We start from the raw sequence: 17,369 nt of genomic DNA, 5'->3' as shown, positions 1-17,369 counted from the left end.
TTTGAAAGGTAAAAACAAAATGTGGTCAAAATCCAATGATGTTTTCTCCCTGTAAAACTAAATATGACATGTGCTTATGTAATTTAGTACTGATCAATTTCGACCAATAATACCGTGTCCTCCAAAGTTAGGCTGGCGAAGAGTGATTACATGCTAATACAGCTGTGCACCCTGTGCATGCCCCAGCACTATTTACACCTTCACTTCATGTTTTATTCTCTTCTCTGGCTTTTTTTTTTATCTTAGGAGGTTGGAAGTATAATTGGAAAGGTATGTTATTTTTATTAAATCACACATGTTTGTAATATTGGGAATTATATATGAAAAGTATATAAAAGTAATTTAAAAATGTTTAACTTTTTTACAGAAAGGGGAAACAGTGAAGAAGATGAGAGAAGAGGTGGGTTTCAATATACAAGAAAAACCACAGCATTGTAATAATGTGACGCTCTTCCCTCTTTGAAGAATACAAATTGCTGAAAACAAATGACAACTCACGACACGTTCTAATTGTATAGTATCGCCAGCTCTCTTGCGGTGAATAGATTATTCAAATTCAGTGTAGATATTCGTAATGTGAGGACGCGCATCAATTATAGTGATCCCATTGACCGCATGTGTGTGTGTTTTTTTTTCTAGAGCGGAGCACGAATCAATATTTCTGAGGGCAGCTGTCCTGAGAGGATTGTCACCATCACTGGACCAACAGACACCATCTTCAAGGCTTTTGCTATGATTGCCTACAAATTCGAGGAGGTAGGAAAAGAGAGTTTGTTTGTTTGTTTGTATTTTTATTCAGTCAATCAAATCAAATACAATACAATATTATCCTATATAATATACAAAAGAGAAAGACTGAAAAGGTATAGGTAGAAGCAAAAAAATGCCTATAAATTCCTAACCTAAATTGAAATCAAAATATATCAGAAAATTAATATAAAATAAAGAAGAAAATAAAACAACAAAAACAAAAACAACAATAAACAAAATATATTTATATATACTACCACATACATCTTCCATATTAATACGTTTTTAATTACATTTATAACTCTCAAGAATTGTTTTATAAATAATTCCCTTGAAAACCAAAAAGGAGTTCACCAGTCTTACATCCATTTCAACATTATTCCATAATTGGACTCCTACAACAGAAATACATCTTCTTTTAATCCCTTTTTTAGCCTTTTGCTAGAGTGACAGCAGTATTTCTATATATAGTGAACAAATGCAAGTCCAATGGGAGTTTAAGGCCTTTTTCCATCTTTATATACACACAAATATAGTGCCAAGAATGTATTGGTGACATTTTAAACACGGCGCTGTATTTCATTTTCAAAGAGCTGACACAAAGATCTGCTTGTATCTTAAAAGGACCACAGCTTTTACATCATTTAGATAATGGTTATATTTTACACGTGCAAAATAAATCTGTATAATCAGACTTTTCTGATTGATATAGAGCAAATCTATATAGGGCGCATGCTCCTTCATCGATGCACCCCGTGGCTTTCGGCGACGACTCCCTGTGATTGTGTCTTTGATTGCAGCGTGACTGCAGCTTGCAAGAGGAGACGCCCAGTGACGCGTGTAAATGTGCTCTGCTGAAACGAGACTTTCGGTATTTACTGGCGCGGCCAGAGAGCAGTGTCCACTCACCAAGCGGCAAAAAAAGATGCACAAGATGATTCAAAACAAACACGTGTGTTTCTGCAGCTCATTTAGATTAGATTAGAACAATGTATTCATCCCTAGAGGGGAAACTCATTTGTCACCAACAAGTCATCCAGACAACAAATAGACACAACAGACAAGAAACACGACAAGGAACAAACAAAACCAGAAGATGCCCCATATTTAGTATAAGTATTTAGTTTTTAGTATTTAGTTTTGTGTTTTATATTCATTTTCATTGATGCTCTGATGTGCACCGCTGCTGTAATTTTTGAAATTTCCCCACTGTGGGACGAATAAAAGAATATCATATCATCATATCATATCGTAGAACGTGACCAACAGAAAGATGCTAAATCTAAAAAAAGATAAAGTTGTTTATTTGCGCCGACCTTTGAGCTGGTGAACTGATTTGGTTTGGATAGGTGTCACTGATTTGTTTGGGTCTCATTGAGGAACGTTTTCACCCCTGCAGCATGAAATGTACAATCTTTTTTCTTTCAGGACATAATCAATTCCATGAGCACCAGCCCAGCAACCAGCAAGCCCCCCGTCACCTTAAGGCTCGTGGTGCCCGCCAGTCAGTGCGGCTCCCTCATCGGCAAAGGAGGCTCCAAGATAAAAGAAATGAGAGAGGTAGGGTGTGAACCCTTTTTTATGGATAACTACAGGAAACATATTGCAGCACGGATGTCAAAGTCAAGGCTTTTCGAGTTTTGTTTGAAAAGTAGTGTAGCCATTTTATTGTCTCTCCCCTGAAGCTAGGTATACATTTGTATTCTCCATGAATGCTTAAAGGGAAACTATCCCCATTTTCAAAATGCATACAAGTTAGTCTGATGTTCTTAGTCCAAACATATAAGAAAACACAGCCAACACGCTCTGAAATCCTACATTTAGACGTGTTTAAACTCACATGTTGTGATGTCATGAAGTGAAGTGTGGAACTGTTCCATAGACAATGAATTGGGAATATGTTTCCACGGGAATGTTCTGAGTATATGGTACATTTTCTGTTTCAGAACCAAAACAATCAATAGAATAAAGCTCATTTAGGTATAAATGAAGCAGCTACAGACTTAATAGTTGATGGCATCACAGATACTTGATACTTGTTTTTTTTTAGCCATGGAAAGAAAAAATTATTGGGCAATACAATTGTTAAATTTTCCTAATTGAAAATGCGGAAGGTAATGTTTTGATCGCCGTGTATTTATTTATTTCTTTGTATGCGTGTTATTCGCATAAGTAAAAAAGTATTAAACCGAATCGCATGAAATTTGGTGGGATGATTGGTTATTATCCGGGGACCATTTGATTAGATTTTGGGATCGATCGGGTCAAAGGTCATGGTCAAGGTCATGAAAAGGTAAACATCTTCTTTTTACCATTGCGCGGTCAATTTATATCCAATTGGCATGCAACTAATGCCAAAATGTTCATAATTCAATGCCCAATCTTGTGATATGCGAAGGTATGCGCTCTACCGAGTGCCCATTCTAGTCTTCAATGTTCTCATTTGATATTTAGGAATGTAATCTTTTAATAGCTGCCTAAATTCTCACCGTGTTGCAGCGATAGTTTAATGACCTCAGGTAGAGCCTTGTTACAGACCTCTTCCCACTCAACTCATGATGATGGCACATTTAACATGTTACATACGTTATGTTCACCCAATCAGCAAAGACTCAACAGCCATACTCTTTAGGAAAAGGAAATGAAACCCATCCACTCCGTCAGTGACTTGAGGAGTGTCAGGATGACCTGGCGAGAGAACAAAGTTGGAGGATTCCCACAGTTATTGGCTGTTTGGAGAATTGAAGGGGCACAATGCATCCTGGGAATTAATGTATCCAGTACACATACAACGGCGTTTCCGCAAAATTACGTTACCATTGAACTGGATTCCCAATGATGTTTCAGGGGAAACGTATTTCCGCCCTGATTACGGTCTCAAATCAAACAATAATAAATAAAACAATATTAAACATGTGGCTAAGGTTGTTAATTAATTCAGGTTTGGAGAGGTAAAAAAACATCATGGTTTGTGTCAAAATGGCCGTGTTCATTATGTTTTTTGAAGCTACGGACTGAAATTAAAATAAGTAAACAGTATCTTTTGATTTAACACAGGACAGTTGATGCTGTCAGTTGCACTTTTCAAAACTCGCACAGTCACCAAAGTCACGAGGCACCGGCAGTGCAGCGTGGAGCAGGATTCCGTCCACATCGTCCCTCAAGGTCTCTCTCTACTCCACTCAGTCCACAGGGGCCCAGGTCCAGGTGGCGGGGGACATGCTGCCCAACTCCACAGAACGTGCAGTGACGATCTCTGGGACCCCAGAAGCCATCATCCAGTGTGTCAAACAAATCTGTGTGGTCATGCTGGAGGTACAGTATGCCAAGATTAAGAGAAGATTTATAGATACACTACCGTTCAAAAGTTTGGGGTCATCCAGACAATTTTGTGTCTTCCATGAAAACTCACTTTTATTTATCAAATGAATTGAAAATTGAATAGAAAATATAGTCAAGACATTGACAAGGTTAGAAATAATGATTAATATTTGAAGTATTCATTTTGTTCTACAAACTTCAAGCTCAAAGGAAGGCCAGTTGTATAGCTTATATCACCAGCATAACTGTTTTCAGCTGTGCTAACATAATTGCACAAGGGTTTTCTAATCAGACATTAGTCTTCTAAGGCGATTAGCAAACACAATGTACCATTAGAACACTGGAGTGATAGTTGATGGAAATGGGCCTCTATACACCTCTGGAGATATTTCATTAGAAACCAGACGTTTCCACCTAGAATAGTCATTTACCACATTAACAATGTATAGAGTGTATTTTTGATTAATGTTATCTTTATTAAAAAAACAGTGCTTTTCTTTGAAAAATAAAGACATTTCTAAGTGACCCCAAACTTTTGAACGGTAGTGTATATACTTGCTAATTTTAGTCAGAATTAAATTGTTTATTCTTCGAGAACTTAAAGTTCGAGCAGACAAAAACGTTGTCACATTTATGGCAATATGAGACACACATTAGGTGTCAGAAATACCTGATTATTGTTGTCCATAACTGCTACTTTGATAAGCTTACATATTTGAGAGTTCAATTTGTGTGTCTACTTTCCAAATTGTGTTAGACTTGGATAGTTATTCAAAACTAGAACTATTTCTGGTGTCACACAAAGTAAAATTGTCTCATTGAAGTTTAGAGGAAGAACATTAAAAACACATTTCTTGTTTCTTCTTATTACATTTAAAGCACATACCTAAGTGGACAGCCCTCCCTCCGCAGCGCAGCAGCGACAGAGGAAATGTAATTAAGCCTTCTCCACTGTGTTGATCAGGCATGTTGCTGCAGCTCGGCCTGAATCGATAGCTCTGTGTCATTAGAGTTCCTTTGCAAATTGAACTTCCCTACCTTCTCACTGAAATCACCTCCTCCGCTGTCTTAAGGGAAATACATTTTAAAAAGCTACAATAGTGTGGTGGTGAAGGCGTATTTAATCTGGGGGTCATCGGGTTTCACATGAGCTCGGCTTTGTATTATGTTGTATCTTCCATGAATGGACTTCTAATGATACCTCTGATCTCCATGACTCCTTTTTGTGGGGTTTCACTCAACATTACAATTTTCGAATGCTGCCAGCAAATAAGAACATTCATCACCGTAAGAGTATAAAGGTACCAAGATGCAGTATAACCTCAGAGAGATTGTTCTGCTGTTTCTCTGATGAGGTGTGATGGAGGGCATGACTATGTGTCAATTACCAAGTGAATGAATGCTTTTCCTACCAAGAATTATTGAAATGAATCACATTTGGTCAAACCAAATGTGATTTATTTCAATAATAATAAGGTATAGATTATATATCTTGCTCTACATACATACAATGAAACAAACTAAGTCAAAACGCCAGAGTACTGTAGTATTTTAAAGAAAGTCCAACATTTTGGGGAATATGCTTGTTAGATTTCATGTTGAGAGTTAGATTACGGGATCAATACCATCGTCACATCTGTTCATTTGATTTGGTATGCATCCCGTATAACATATAAAACACGTCGACGTGGTTTAGATCTCGTCATCTAATCCTCAGCGATTCATAGAACGATCATATTTCCCAAAATGTTGACTTTGCATTTCCATTTTTTCAAATAAATTAAGAACATGCTGACTTTGCCTCTCCTCTTTCTTCCCTTTCTCTTAGTCTCCACCAAAAGGTGCCACTATCCCTTACCGCCCAAAGCCCGCCTCCACCCCAGTCATCTTTTCTGGTGGCCAGGTAAGAGCTGAGCTAGCTATGCCCACAGCCAACCTGAGACTTTTACTGCAGCATCAGCCGCTTCTTGTTCCTGCATTACTTTCTACTTTCCATGTGCAGAAATGCCTGCCACCACCACAACCCTTCTGCAAACAAAGCTGTCCTCGCTAAAACAAATCACAGCACTGGTTGTATGTTCAAACACTAAAATGGCCGGTGTTGGCATTTTCCTGACAAACAACCAGTCGTGCAAAGGTGTTTGTGCACTGTCAGCTGCAAGGGCAGAGGTAGTGTGGTGTTGTTAAACTGCTTCAAAAGGTCTCAGAGAGGAAGGCCAGGCTTGGTTTGATGTGTGTACTAAGCATGTGACTTTGGGACCAGAGTATGCAGTCTCACTCCCAACTCGTCAAACAGCGAGATAGTCCACCCGGCGTGTAGAGAGCCCGCTGTGTGGGTCCCGTGTGACACTAAAAGTGAACAAAAGAGTCCTCAGCCACGTGAGTCGAAGTGAGAGTGTGCTCACCTGTGTGCGCGCATCACGGCTGAGTGATGCGCGCGCCGCTCGCTGTGAGCACTGCGCGTGCAGACAGCATTTAACGGAGCTCTGATCGCTCTTTTAATGAAGTATCGATACTAAAAATATGCTAAATCACATCGTTTTTAACGTACGGGTACTTTGTTAGTATCGCTACACCGTGCAGCGTGACAGGAGTAGATGTAGCGGGCTAACATTCAAGCTAACCTAACTTCCCAAACGCTGTGGACATCTGAACGCTGATTGGCCGAGACGCGACACGTCCCATCAAAGATGTTCTATTGCGAAGAGCACCACTTCACATTTTCTCCGCGTCTCACTGCAATCTCAACGGCAGCGGGCCAGGTGAAAAAAATAATGAATCGGAACACGTCTCTGGTATTGTTCAGGGGGCCGGTCCAAATGTGGAGGCGGGCCGAATCCGGCCCGCGGGCCGTAGTTTGGGGACCACTGGTTTAGATCTTGGGGCCACTGACCAAGCGTTGATATTTGAGAAGTTGGGAATGTGTTCACAGTTCATGAGCTGTTTCCTTCCTCAGTTGCGGATCTGGACTGAAAGCGGTTGGATGCAGCAACATTTTAGAGAAACTTCACTTGGTGCTATTTCCTTAGTCTGGAAGTCATCCCCGCGGGATGTTAAATGCATAAGACACAATTGAGGCATAATTAATATACAAGCCTGCTTTTGGCAGATATTGAGGAGTGAACACGCTCACAGGGATACATAGCAACACACACACACCTGTGTAACATAGTTCATCTTGTTATAAAACCCTCGCATTAAAACCACCTTTGTATAGCTTGTGAAGTTCTTAATCGTGACACGTTGGATTGCATCACTTTGTGCAGATGTTCCTGTTTTTGTGTCTACACTATTGATTTGTAATCAGAAAAAATCTGCTCTATTTTTCAGTACTTGGATAAAAATAAAATCTCGAGACGCTAGTCTGTTGAAAATGTCGGTTAACTGAGACTTTGTTTAATAAATAAACAGAAGAACCGAACACGAAGAATCAAGAAGCAGCTCTTACTGGAGCTGTTCTCTTGAAGACGAAAGCGAAGCGACTTCGTTTCCTTCTGAAATACTTTTCACTTTTCAGCCTAGTGCACTATGACAGAGAGGATCTTGCTTTACACCCACATTAATCATAACATGTTTATATAATAATAAATCAATACAAAATGAACTGCTTCTAAGATTTGCATGTCCAAGGTCTCATTGCACTTCATCTATATACATTATATTCTACACTGTATCGGCCTGATTCTCATTCCAAGGCCGTGAGACACTGATGCATTAGTCGCGTCCGTCTGATACCGATGAACCCTTTAGCGTCTGTATGAGATGAACCCGACTCCCAGAATGTGACGAGTTGGGATGAGAACATGTTGAATGCATGTGGAGTTAATGTCACTGCTTTGAATGTGGTACAAATTAGTACAGCTGAGAAGATCATGCCCTGAAATATCTCTTACTGATACTAAAGAGGGTTTGTATATCGCTGAGCATGAACAAGCTGAGCTCAGTATATGGCAGGATGTGAAATAACACAGAAATGTAAACTGTTTTGTGTACTTGGAGACAAATGGTCCAGTTTATTGTGTCGCTCTGTACGAACACAAGGACAAGTCAATGAGGATCCCGGCGGACACGTGAATCCAACACATCCGCGTGACTATGCAATGGTCAGAGCTAGTGAAGTAGAATTGAATATCCCAAAAGACCACGTATGGACAGGTGGACACGTCCAACAAACACAGGAACATGTTTGTTGTGGTCTAACGACTGTTTTTTAGTGTAATGTTCTCCAGAAAAAGAGCGATACGAAAAAAAACGGACTATTCGTGTCCCGGTACACAACACCGTGACACCGGGGATTTGCATTTCGTGACGAGTTCACAAACTGGCGTGGGACTGTTGTATTTTCTCCCTCTCATTGTTTACGAGATGCTAAAACCTGCTATCTGTTATGTTGTTCATCTCCACAGGCCTACACAATTCAGGGACAATACGCCATTCCACATCCAGATGTGAGTTCTTGGCCTCTTTTCTTATTCACTCCAGAGTTCTACCTGTATCTTAATCATGTATATTAAAAAAAGATAGTTGCAGACATCTTATTGCAAGGACACATCAGCTCTTTGAAGTCACCGAGAAGCAAGTCATAAATCATGACCTCTGGAACCTCTGTTCTTGTGGTTTAAAGCACCAGCTTGTAGCATTTATGGGGATCTATTAGCATAAATTGAATTTAACATTCAGAACTACGTTTTAATTTGTGTTTCCGTTAGCCCTTCATATCGACATAGGAAGCAGGTCTTCTAACCAGTCTGCAGCGTTGCACCGCCATTATTTCCACAGTAGCCTGAAACAGACCAACTAGTGGCTCCAGAGGGATGCTTTTGCATCTTCACGTTAACCGAAGGCCAACATTGTTCTCCGACACGGTACTTTTGCTCCGAAGGTAATATTGCTCTGGGAAGGACGGCCTCTGAAGGAAGCAAATGGTGTGACCACAGTTTTGCAATCGGCGGCCCAGGGTGCACAGTCTTGGTAAGGGAGGAGTGAGCCGAGGGTGATTCAATTGGATGCAATCTGCAACCACAACCCTAGATGCCACCAAATCCTACACACTGTCCCTTTTTAAGGGTGAACTACAACTCAACCCCCGGGAAGAACTCTGACTATGTGGTTGATTAGAAAAACACTGATTTGTTGGGGCTAGCGACAAAGACGAAGACACGAATGGCAGTTTTGATACACCCCAGACACCCCGATTATTATTCCGATGGCCCATATAGTCTCCATTAATAATCTGCCTTCATCTGTCCTTGTCGTAAGAGCATCTCGAGAGCTACAGTGTGTCACATCCACTAATTCAAAGCTGGGCAGTGATTGATGCCACTGGAGGTGGCGGTTGACGGTACAATCACTCAAATACAGGCTTGACACCCTCTTCCACCCTCATTAAAACTCCTCTTAAAAGGGGAAAAAGGCTTAAAGGCATCCGTCGTCCTCCATACCTGATGGAAATGATCCACAGTCAGTGCGTTTACATGATGGTATAATTCGAATCTTGCTTTAGTCGGACTATGCTATCTTTTGGGGGATCTGCTATTATCCCAATATACATGGCAGTGAGTAATTCGAATCATTGGCCGAAAGCATGTCATATCCGATACGATAGGTGGCGCTGTTTTCATTACAACTCGTGGTGATACAGCCATTTCCGCTTGACCTCTTCACCACTACCAACAACAACCAACAACAACCAACAACAACATCAACATTTCGAGAAAGAACCATGAACTTTAGTATGTTCAACTCCTTCAATACATTAAGCATAAATTCTGTCTGCTCTTCGGTCCAGAAATGTGTGGTGGCTCTTGTGTTCTCCATAGCGTTGTTTGTTTGTTTTCTGCCGGCCAGGCTCCCGGCAGTGACAACTTATCGTCTCTTTCGACTTCCGGGTCACGACATGGGAGGGAGGGAGGGAGGAGGGCGGCGGGATCTCAAGCATGCGCAAAGACGCAAAGTCCAGTTCCTAATCCAATTCACCGTTACATGCCGCGATAGTCGAATTATCAACCGGATCGGATCGAGTTATCCAGGGTTGTTAATCGGATCGTAGTCGGACCGCACATAGTCGAACAAAGGTGTTTACATGAAACGGATCATTCGATTTCAGTCCGACTAAGCCAGTTATTCGAATGCGTGTAAACACGGTCAGTGACTTCTCTGACAGGAATGTAAAAACCAAAGGTTCTTTGTTCTGAGCCATAAGTGCCAGCTAGAAGGACGCATGGTAATTAAGGAGACAAATAGGAATCACATTTCCTCCAGCTTTTTATTGCTGTGCTCATGCATGGAGTTTATTTGTCTCTCCATTTTGTTCCTTGAAAAATCACACCGATTCACATGACAATCACAACGGAATTAGGAGAAAAGGAAGAATAATTAAATTACCAAGCAATTTACTACTCCGCGACAGACAACCGCCCCTCTTTCTGTATCTCTTTTTCTCTTTAATTTTTTGTCCACCACCACCCTGTGTCCTGGCCTCCTTCTCCTCACCGTTTCTTCACTCTAGTTTTGGTTTGCTTCATTTCTCGGTGTGACCTGTGTAACAGTAGTTCTACTTTCCCTCCTAACCCCTGCAGCAGTTGACCAAGCTCCACCATTTGGCTATGCAGCAAACCCCCTTTACCCCTCTCGGACAGACCACCCCTGCTTTCCCTGGTACGTACCCACAAGGCCCTTTAGACGTTTCCTTCTCTTTGCATCCAGAGAAATGTTTCTCTCTCTCCCTACCTTCCCCGTTATCTCTCTTTTGGCACGGCATGACTTGACCCCCCGTGGTTTTTCTCCTTTGATTTTTTTCATGGATATCTTTTTCTCTTGGCTCCGTCCCATATTAGGCCGGTGAAATGCACAAAAACATTGCACTGGACATTACTTTAAAACAATGAATACATAATTGTGTTATCTCTTGGGAACAGGATCCGTCCTCTAACACTCATTTTTAGCTTTCTTAACTTTCCGTTACAGATGAAAACCTCCTGTGAAATAGGTTTTCCACATTGTATTGTAAAAATAACCGAATCTGCCCCCATCTCAACTCTTTCACATATAGCTTGGTGACATATACAGGACTGTCTCAGAAAATTAGAATATTGTGATAAAGTTCTTTATTTTAATATTTCCTCAGACCAAGTAAAAAAAAGATTTATAACAGCTGAGTGTTTGTTAATTAGACAATTCAAGTGATATGTTTAATACCCTACTAGTATACTTTTCATGATATTCTAATATTTAGAGATAGGATATTTGAGTTTTTGAGACAGTCCTGTATATTATTCTTTCTGTATCATGTTCTGCATTTCAACTTGCAAAAGACCAGCGGAAAATATCTTAATAAATATTTGTTTTTTTTGTTTGTTTTTTAACACTTTCATATAAACAGATACGAGTGTTTCTCTGATGCATATAATTATTGATTGAATCAACACAAGTTCTTTAAAAAAAATGCCTCTGCATCACATCACACACACAAACATGTAGAAAATATGAAAAGCGACTTGCTGTAAAAATAAACTGCAGAAAAAGTTTAATTTGGAAATAAGGTTACACATCGCAAGGAACCGTTTGCTATTTTGGGATAATATGCTCAGTCATTATCTTGACAAGAGTTACATTTTAAAATACAGTAACAGTAGGAAATCTGCTATCGTGGCTAGCCTGGCTAAATCTGCTGACCAACACTTTTTAAGCTGAGAGTTCACTTGTCAGCGAACGTCATGAGAGCGGTACCAATCTTCTTTGTCAATTCTTGGCAAAGAAGCAAATAAACCCATATCCCAAAATAGGCCTTTGAAAGGTTAAAGTGACTCTTTTTATTATCCCATTGCTCCCCAATTCAGGTTTGGATGCCAGTCCACCCGCCAGCACCCATGAACTCACCATTCCCAACGATGTGAGTGATGCTTTCTTCAGGCAGCTGCTTTTCAACTGATGCGTCTTTCAATTAGCATGTCATATATAGTCAAGTGATGTTGATGTGACGATCATTGTGCAAAAAGATTGGATACTTTGAGGTACTACACTATAACATATATGACAGTCTTTTGTCATAGAGAACACTGGTGAAGAAAACATTTGTAAATGTACTGTGAGATAATCCTGTTTCAAATGTATATAGCTCAAATGACTTAGAACAAAAGTCTAAAGTATCCGGTACATTTGAGTTCTTATTAATGTTAGACAATAGAATACCCCTTATCAGCTGATCCATTATTATCATTAATCAAACTTAATTCCCTGTATAATGGTATTTAAATGAAAGACAGACCATTCAATTTCCAAATAAACTTCCTTTTAAATGTCAATTTTATAACTAGGTATGAAACACGTATGTATTACGACAACACGGACGTTTTACTTGCTTCATGTTCAAAGCCTTCCTTTTCCCCTCAGCTAATAGGCTGCATCATTGGACGCCAGGGAACCAAAATAAATGAGATTCGGCAGATGTCTGGAGCGCAGATCAAAATTGCGAACGCCATAGAGGGCTCGTCAGAGCGCCAGATCAGCATCACAGGGACTCCGGCTAACATCAGCCTAGCTCAGTACCTCATCAATGCCAGGTAACCTTTCAACTCTAACTGCAAGTCTCCAGCACAATCTAGAGGGTAAAATCAACACCTGAGTGACCTCATGCCTCAAAGACCTGAGGAAACGTCTATATGTGTTCGTGCTGTTTCAAAGCATGATTTCTGTCAGGTTTTGACGAGTGACATTTAAGGCCACGAATAATGCGGCTATTCATTTTATATCCTTGGTTTTTCCTTTACATTTATGTTCCTTAGTTCCACCCAAGTGCAATGTTTCAGCCAGTAAACTCTTTGCAAGTAAGTGGCTCATGGGAGTAATGCCAACTCCTTACAGAACCTGCAGTTTAGTAAAGTGAATGTTCAATAAGTGAATCATCAAATGCTCAGTGCCAACTTCAGTTTGGAAAGTGAGTGGACAAAATCTTCATGACAAATATGGAAAGAATAACGGATGGCCCTTTTCTATTTGCACGCGAGCCACTTACGTTATTAAATGAACAACTAACTGTGAGACTAAATCTGTTTTGCCCCAAGACGAGATATTCAGATTCTGGACCGTCTAGATACTGCACATATTTAGCATTTTAATCTTTTTGCCATTCTACACAGCAACTTTTTCCCTATCTATCCACTTGAAACCAGTAATTCATTTTCAACAGAGAAAATAAATGTGTTACCCACAACTGAGAAAACGCAACCTGACAGATGTCCACAGGCCAACTACACCTCAAAGGCAAATGTTATCAGCGTCAGAGCAGGAGAGAATCCACATCCCGATGCTCAACAAACATCACTTCATTTCTTTGACTTCTTTCGGCGATTTCAGTCAGCTGAGAAACTAATGGCTGTTGCTTTCCCACTATTCCAATGGCAGGTTCAGGGACGTGGCTGCCATGTGGAATGACCCCTCATCCATGACTTCATCCTGAAGTTACCCCGAATCTGCTTCACAATGAACCTCTTTGTGTTTTCCCATGAACTTCCCCTAGACTCCTTTGGTATTGGAGAAACACTTTAGCATTAGCCTGTTGGAGAAAAGTTAGACTAACACTGGGATTTGTTTTAAATGGATGTAGCCAGTGTATTGTTAATAGTTTGACATTTTGGGATTTTCAGATATTGTTATTTTAGCTTTGAATGAGATCAATACCACTTTCATGTCTGTTAAATATGAAACTATATAAATAATAAATACTGAGATTCTGCTCATGCTGGCCGTCGACCCATACTTCCAGGTTTTAAGCTATGCTAACGGAAGCTATCCATCTCCTGGCTTTAGTGCGCATGCATGGGAGTGGTATCCTCATCTTACTGCGAGAGAAGGACGAAGCGCATTTCCCAAAATGTTCAATTATTCCTTTCAGTAGACTCTTCATTTAGCATGCGTCATTTCAATAATAATATTGTATTTATTTTTGTCGTTCGTATAATCGATCCATTTCCCTGTGTAGTCCAATTGTGTCATTGTCCGGAAAGAGTAAAATGAATAAAAAAATGTAAAATGAACAAAAAAGCAAAGAAAAATAGACAAAAACACACGACTGCCACGAGAGCAATGCTGTCAGAAAGAAATGCGAGGCCTGTCAGGGAATGCAGAAATGTCTACAAATCTCATTTTCCGTCCACTGCATGGCTTCATGAAAGGGGGGGGGGGGGGGGTTCGTGTTGCATTGGTTATGTTGGCATATTTTTTCGAAAGTTCTATGTGAAAAGGGTACAATGGAAAAATATGGTATCAAATCTGTGCCCGAATTTTTTTGCTGGCAACAGTTTTTTCTGTCGTTGCACAAAACCAGCCGCAGCAGCATATTCTTTCACTTTCAAGAAAAAGTTCTTCTGTTTTATTTTCTCTGTCTGCCTCCTCACATCCCCCTCTCTCCTCCTCCCCCGGCTCCTCCCTCTCCCCCCCACCCCACCCCGCCTTCCCTGACCTGTCCGAGGCTGACGTCTGAAGTCACTGGAATGGGCACACTCTAATATCCGACCCATCTTCCCTCAGTGCATCACATGACCTTTGAGTGAACGGCATTGCACTTAGCACATTTATTTCTCTGTACTTGATTGATGATTTCTCATATTTACTATATGTGTACCCTCACTGTAGCTAGGATGCTTCACACCTCTGTCCCTGTGGTTTCCGCTCCTGAAAGGTCGCCTTACTTTTTTTGACACTAGTACCTTTCATGGCATCTCACCTCTTCGTGTTTCACCACGTCACGTCTCTTTTCTTTCTTGCACTGGTGGCACCCGAAAGTAAACGCAAAGGAAACCTAAAGAATAGGAACCGAGTGCGTCTCTCATGCACCCCACGTTCTACTTCATGTATTAACACAAAAGGTTCACATATTTATCCCATATTAAAAATGCTACCGTACCATTGTTAATGCATAACTAAACAATTCATTTTTAGTTTCTTTCACATTGATTTTTTTAAATGATGAAATAAGAAATAATCGGTGCACCTGCAGTCTGATGTATCGGTCCTACACTCTAGATTTATCTGCATGACAACTTACTGCACTTCGAACAGTCTTCGGATCTGACAAATGAAAACAGGGAAAAAGATTTACAGTGAAGAGTGAAATCCAAGTGCATGTTATAAATAAACCCCACTTTATTCACCTATACGCCACAAACATAATTCAATGTAATCATGTTGTTCATGCTGCCACCTCGTAACTGCTTTCCATCAGAGTCATCCGATAGTTTGCTCAGCAAGCGTTTCTGGTTTGCATGTCTAAATTATTGGAGACATATTTTCCTTCCATAACGACCAACAATAGACCAATTTAAGGTCAGTTCATCAAATTACGTACATTCAAGGCTTACATATACATTTATGAACTAGAACGGGCACTCGGTAGAGCGCATACCTTCGCATATCACAAGATTGGGCATTGAATTATGAACATTTTGGCATTAGTTGCATGCCAATTGGATAAAAATTGGATACAAATCTTTTTACCTTCTATGGTAAAAAGAAGATTTTGACCTTTTCATGACCTTGACCTTTGACCCGATCGATCCCAAAATCTAATCAAATGGTCCCCGGATAATTACCAATCATCCCACCAAATTTCATGCGATTCGGTTTAATACTTTTTGAGTTATGCGAGTAACACGCATACAAATAAATAAACACACGGCGATCAAAACATAACCTTCCGCATTTTCAATGCGAAGGTAATGATGTAAGATATCGAATACAAACAGTTCCCGTCTGTTCTTCAAAGAATGTATGGCCTCATTAATATCTGCAGCTCTCATTTTAAAATGTAAGCTATAAGATCTAAAGGGACATCTCTATCTATCACTTCAAAGTCAAACTGGATAGTACTCCAGGAAGTATTATGATTAATCTCATGACTTTGTTTTACGGATGGCAGGACGCTTCTATTCATAATCCACCGTATTATAATAGAATTCTACATTTTACTCCCGATGTCTGGATATGCATTACTCCGATGATAACCAGAGAAATGTTTGGTGAATATGATTTGCCTCATTTCAGTTTAGGCTCAGGCACTTTTGAGAATCGCTAATATGTCCGTTTGGAGTAAGCCATATGTTGATGTTGTTTAAACAAGGCTGCTTTACATTCATACATTTCGACACGGTTTCACATTTACATTATAAATGTAAATCGGTACATCAGCGCTCTGCATCTGAATGTGTTTCAGACAGAAACTGAGAAATAGCTGACTGAGGGCGAACTGGTTTTTAATGTTTCATTTTAAAACGTCCCATCATCTGCAGAACCTGATCATGAAAGTAGTTACATTTTTTCTTTTAAGTGCACATTAATGTTTTTCATATGTTAAATGTGCCTGCTGGTTGTGTGCAGGCAGGGCAGCCATGATGCAGTTATGTTACTTTTACACTATTTTTGTTGTTGTTGATTTTCATAAGTTTCATAATCATGGCATCGCTCATGTGCTCATCATTCTACGATGCCGTCTAGGTCAACTCCCATTGTGTTGTTTTTATAATGTTACCGATACATTACCACTTTTTTATGTTAATGTGCTAGAGCAGCAACAAATAAAGGCTATAGCTCATATGATGCTATTTGAGGAAATGTGTTTGATCATGTTTAAGTTTGATCATTTGCTTCTTGAAGGTCTGATATGGATTCATTATTTATTGAGATTGATTATAAAATGTTTTGTAAAAAGAAGAAAATAAAGTTTGTGTTTTTCTTCCCTCGACTTGCATTTGCCATCTTTTTCTAAAATTGTACTTCTTGTAAATTACAATATTTCCTTATGTTTATTTAGCTGTATCACAACTTTCAATAAGCGCCTTCAAAAGGGAACAACTCATTACATGTACAAGAATTACACAACCACATCCACTTTCTCAAATATGTGGATCTACTTCAAATACTACATTTAGAGACAGTAGAAGCTTTCGGAGTTATGTGTTTTAACTAGGGCTGTCAATCGATTAAAAAAATTTAACTAATTAATCGCACATTTTGAAAGTGCGATTAATTAATCGCGATTAATCGCAATTAAAAGTTAAAAGTTAAAAGTTCATTCTTTTTAAAGACAAAACTTCACACAGAGCTGTGTTTTCAAAGAGGCTCCTACATATACAGTGCCAGCGAGGTATTTAATATCGTGGATGATAAATTGTTTCTTCAGTGAAACATCAGATTAGTAAAAAAAGTATATTGAGACCCCATTGGTCCTGTCATCTTTAACATTGAACACAGCAGAACCAGTGGCCTTGATAACTGACTGACATTCACATATGTCACGTTAACCC

General features: G+C 39.8%; 1 protein-coding gene across 2 annotated transcripts in view; it reads left to right on the top strand.

Moving 5' to 3' along the window:
• The window catches only part of LOC130203018 (poly(rC)-binding protein 3), a 68,577-nt gene extending 51,770 nt beyond the window's left edge, over positions 1-16,807 (top strand). Inside the window, exons 5-15 of one of the 2 annotated variants that reach the window (XM_056428919.1) lie at positions 247-270; positions 368-400; positions 640-756; positions 2,179-2,310; positions 3,937-4,065; positions 5,900-5,974; positions 8,478-8,519; positions 10,650-10,728; positions 11,910-11,962; positions 12,463-12,632; positions 13,474-16,807. In XM_056428919.1, coding sequence (XP_056284894.1) covers positions 247-270; positions 368-400; positions 640-756; positions 2,179-2,310; positions 3,937-4,065; positions 5,900-5,974; positions 8,478-8,519; positions 10,650-10,728; positions 11,910-11,962; positions 12,463-12,632; positions 13,474-13,528 — 909 coding nt within the window. In that variant the 3' untranslated portion in view covers positions 13,529-16,807. The remainder of the gene's footprint in view (positions 1-246; positions 271-367; positions 401-639; positions 757-2,178; positions 2,311-3,936; positions 4,066-5,899; positions 5,975-8,477; positions 8,520-10,649; positions 10,729-11,909; positions 11,963-12,462; positions 12,633-13,473) is intronic. The other variant, XM_056428926.1, reaches the window with a different exon arrangement.
• The last annotated feature ends 562 nt before the right edge of the window (positions 16,808-17,369 follow it).

Source organism: Pseudoliparis swirei, chromosome 2 (assembly GCF_029220125.1).
Source record: "Pseudoliparis swirei isolate HS2019 ecotype Mariana Trench chromosome 2, NWPU_hadal_v1, whole genome shotgun sequence".
NCBI lineage: Eukaryota > Metazoa > Chordata > Actinopteri > Perciformes > Liparidae > Pseudoliparis > Pseudoliparis swirei.
The sequence above is the reverse complement of the archived record's forward strand: the minus strand, read 5'-3'. Positions and strand labels throughout refer to the sequence as shown.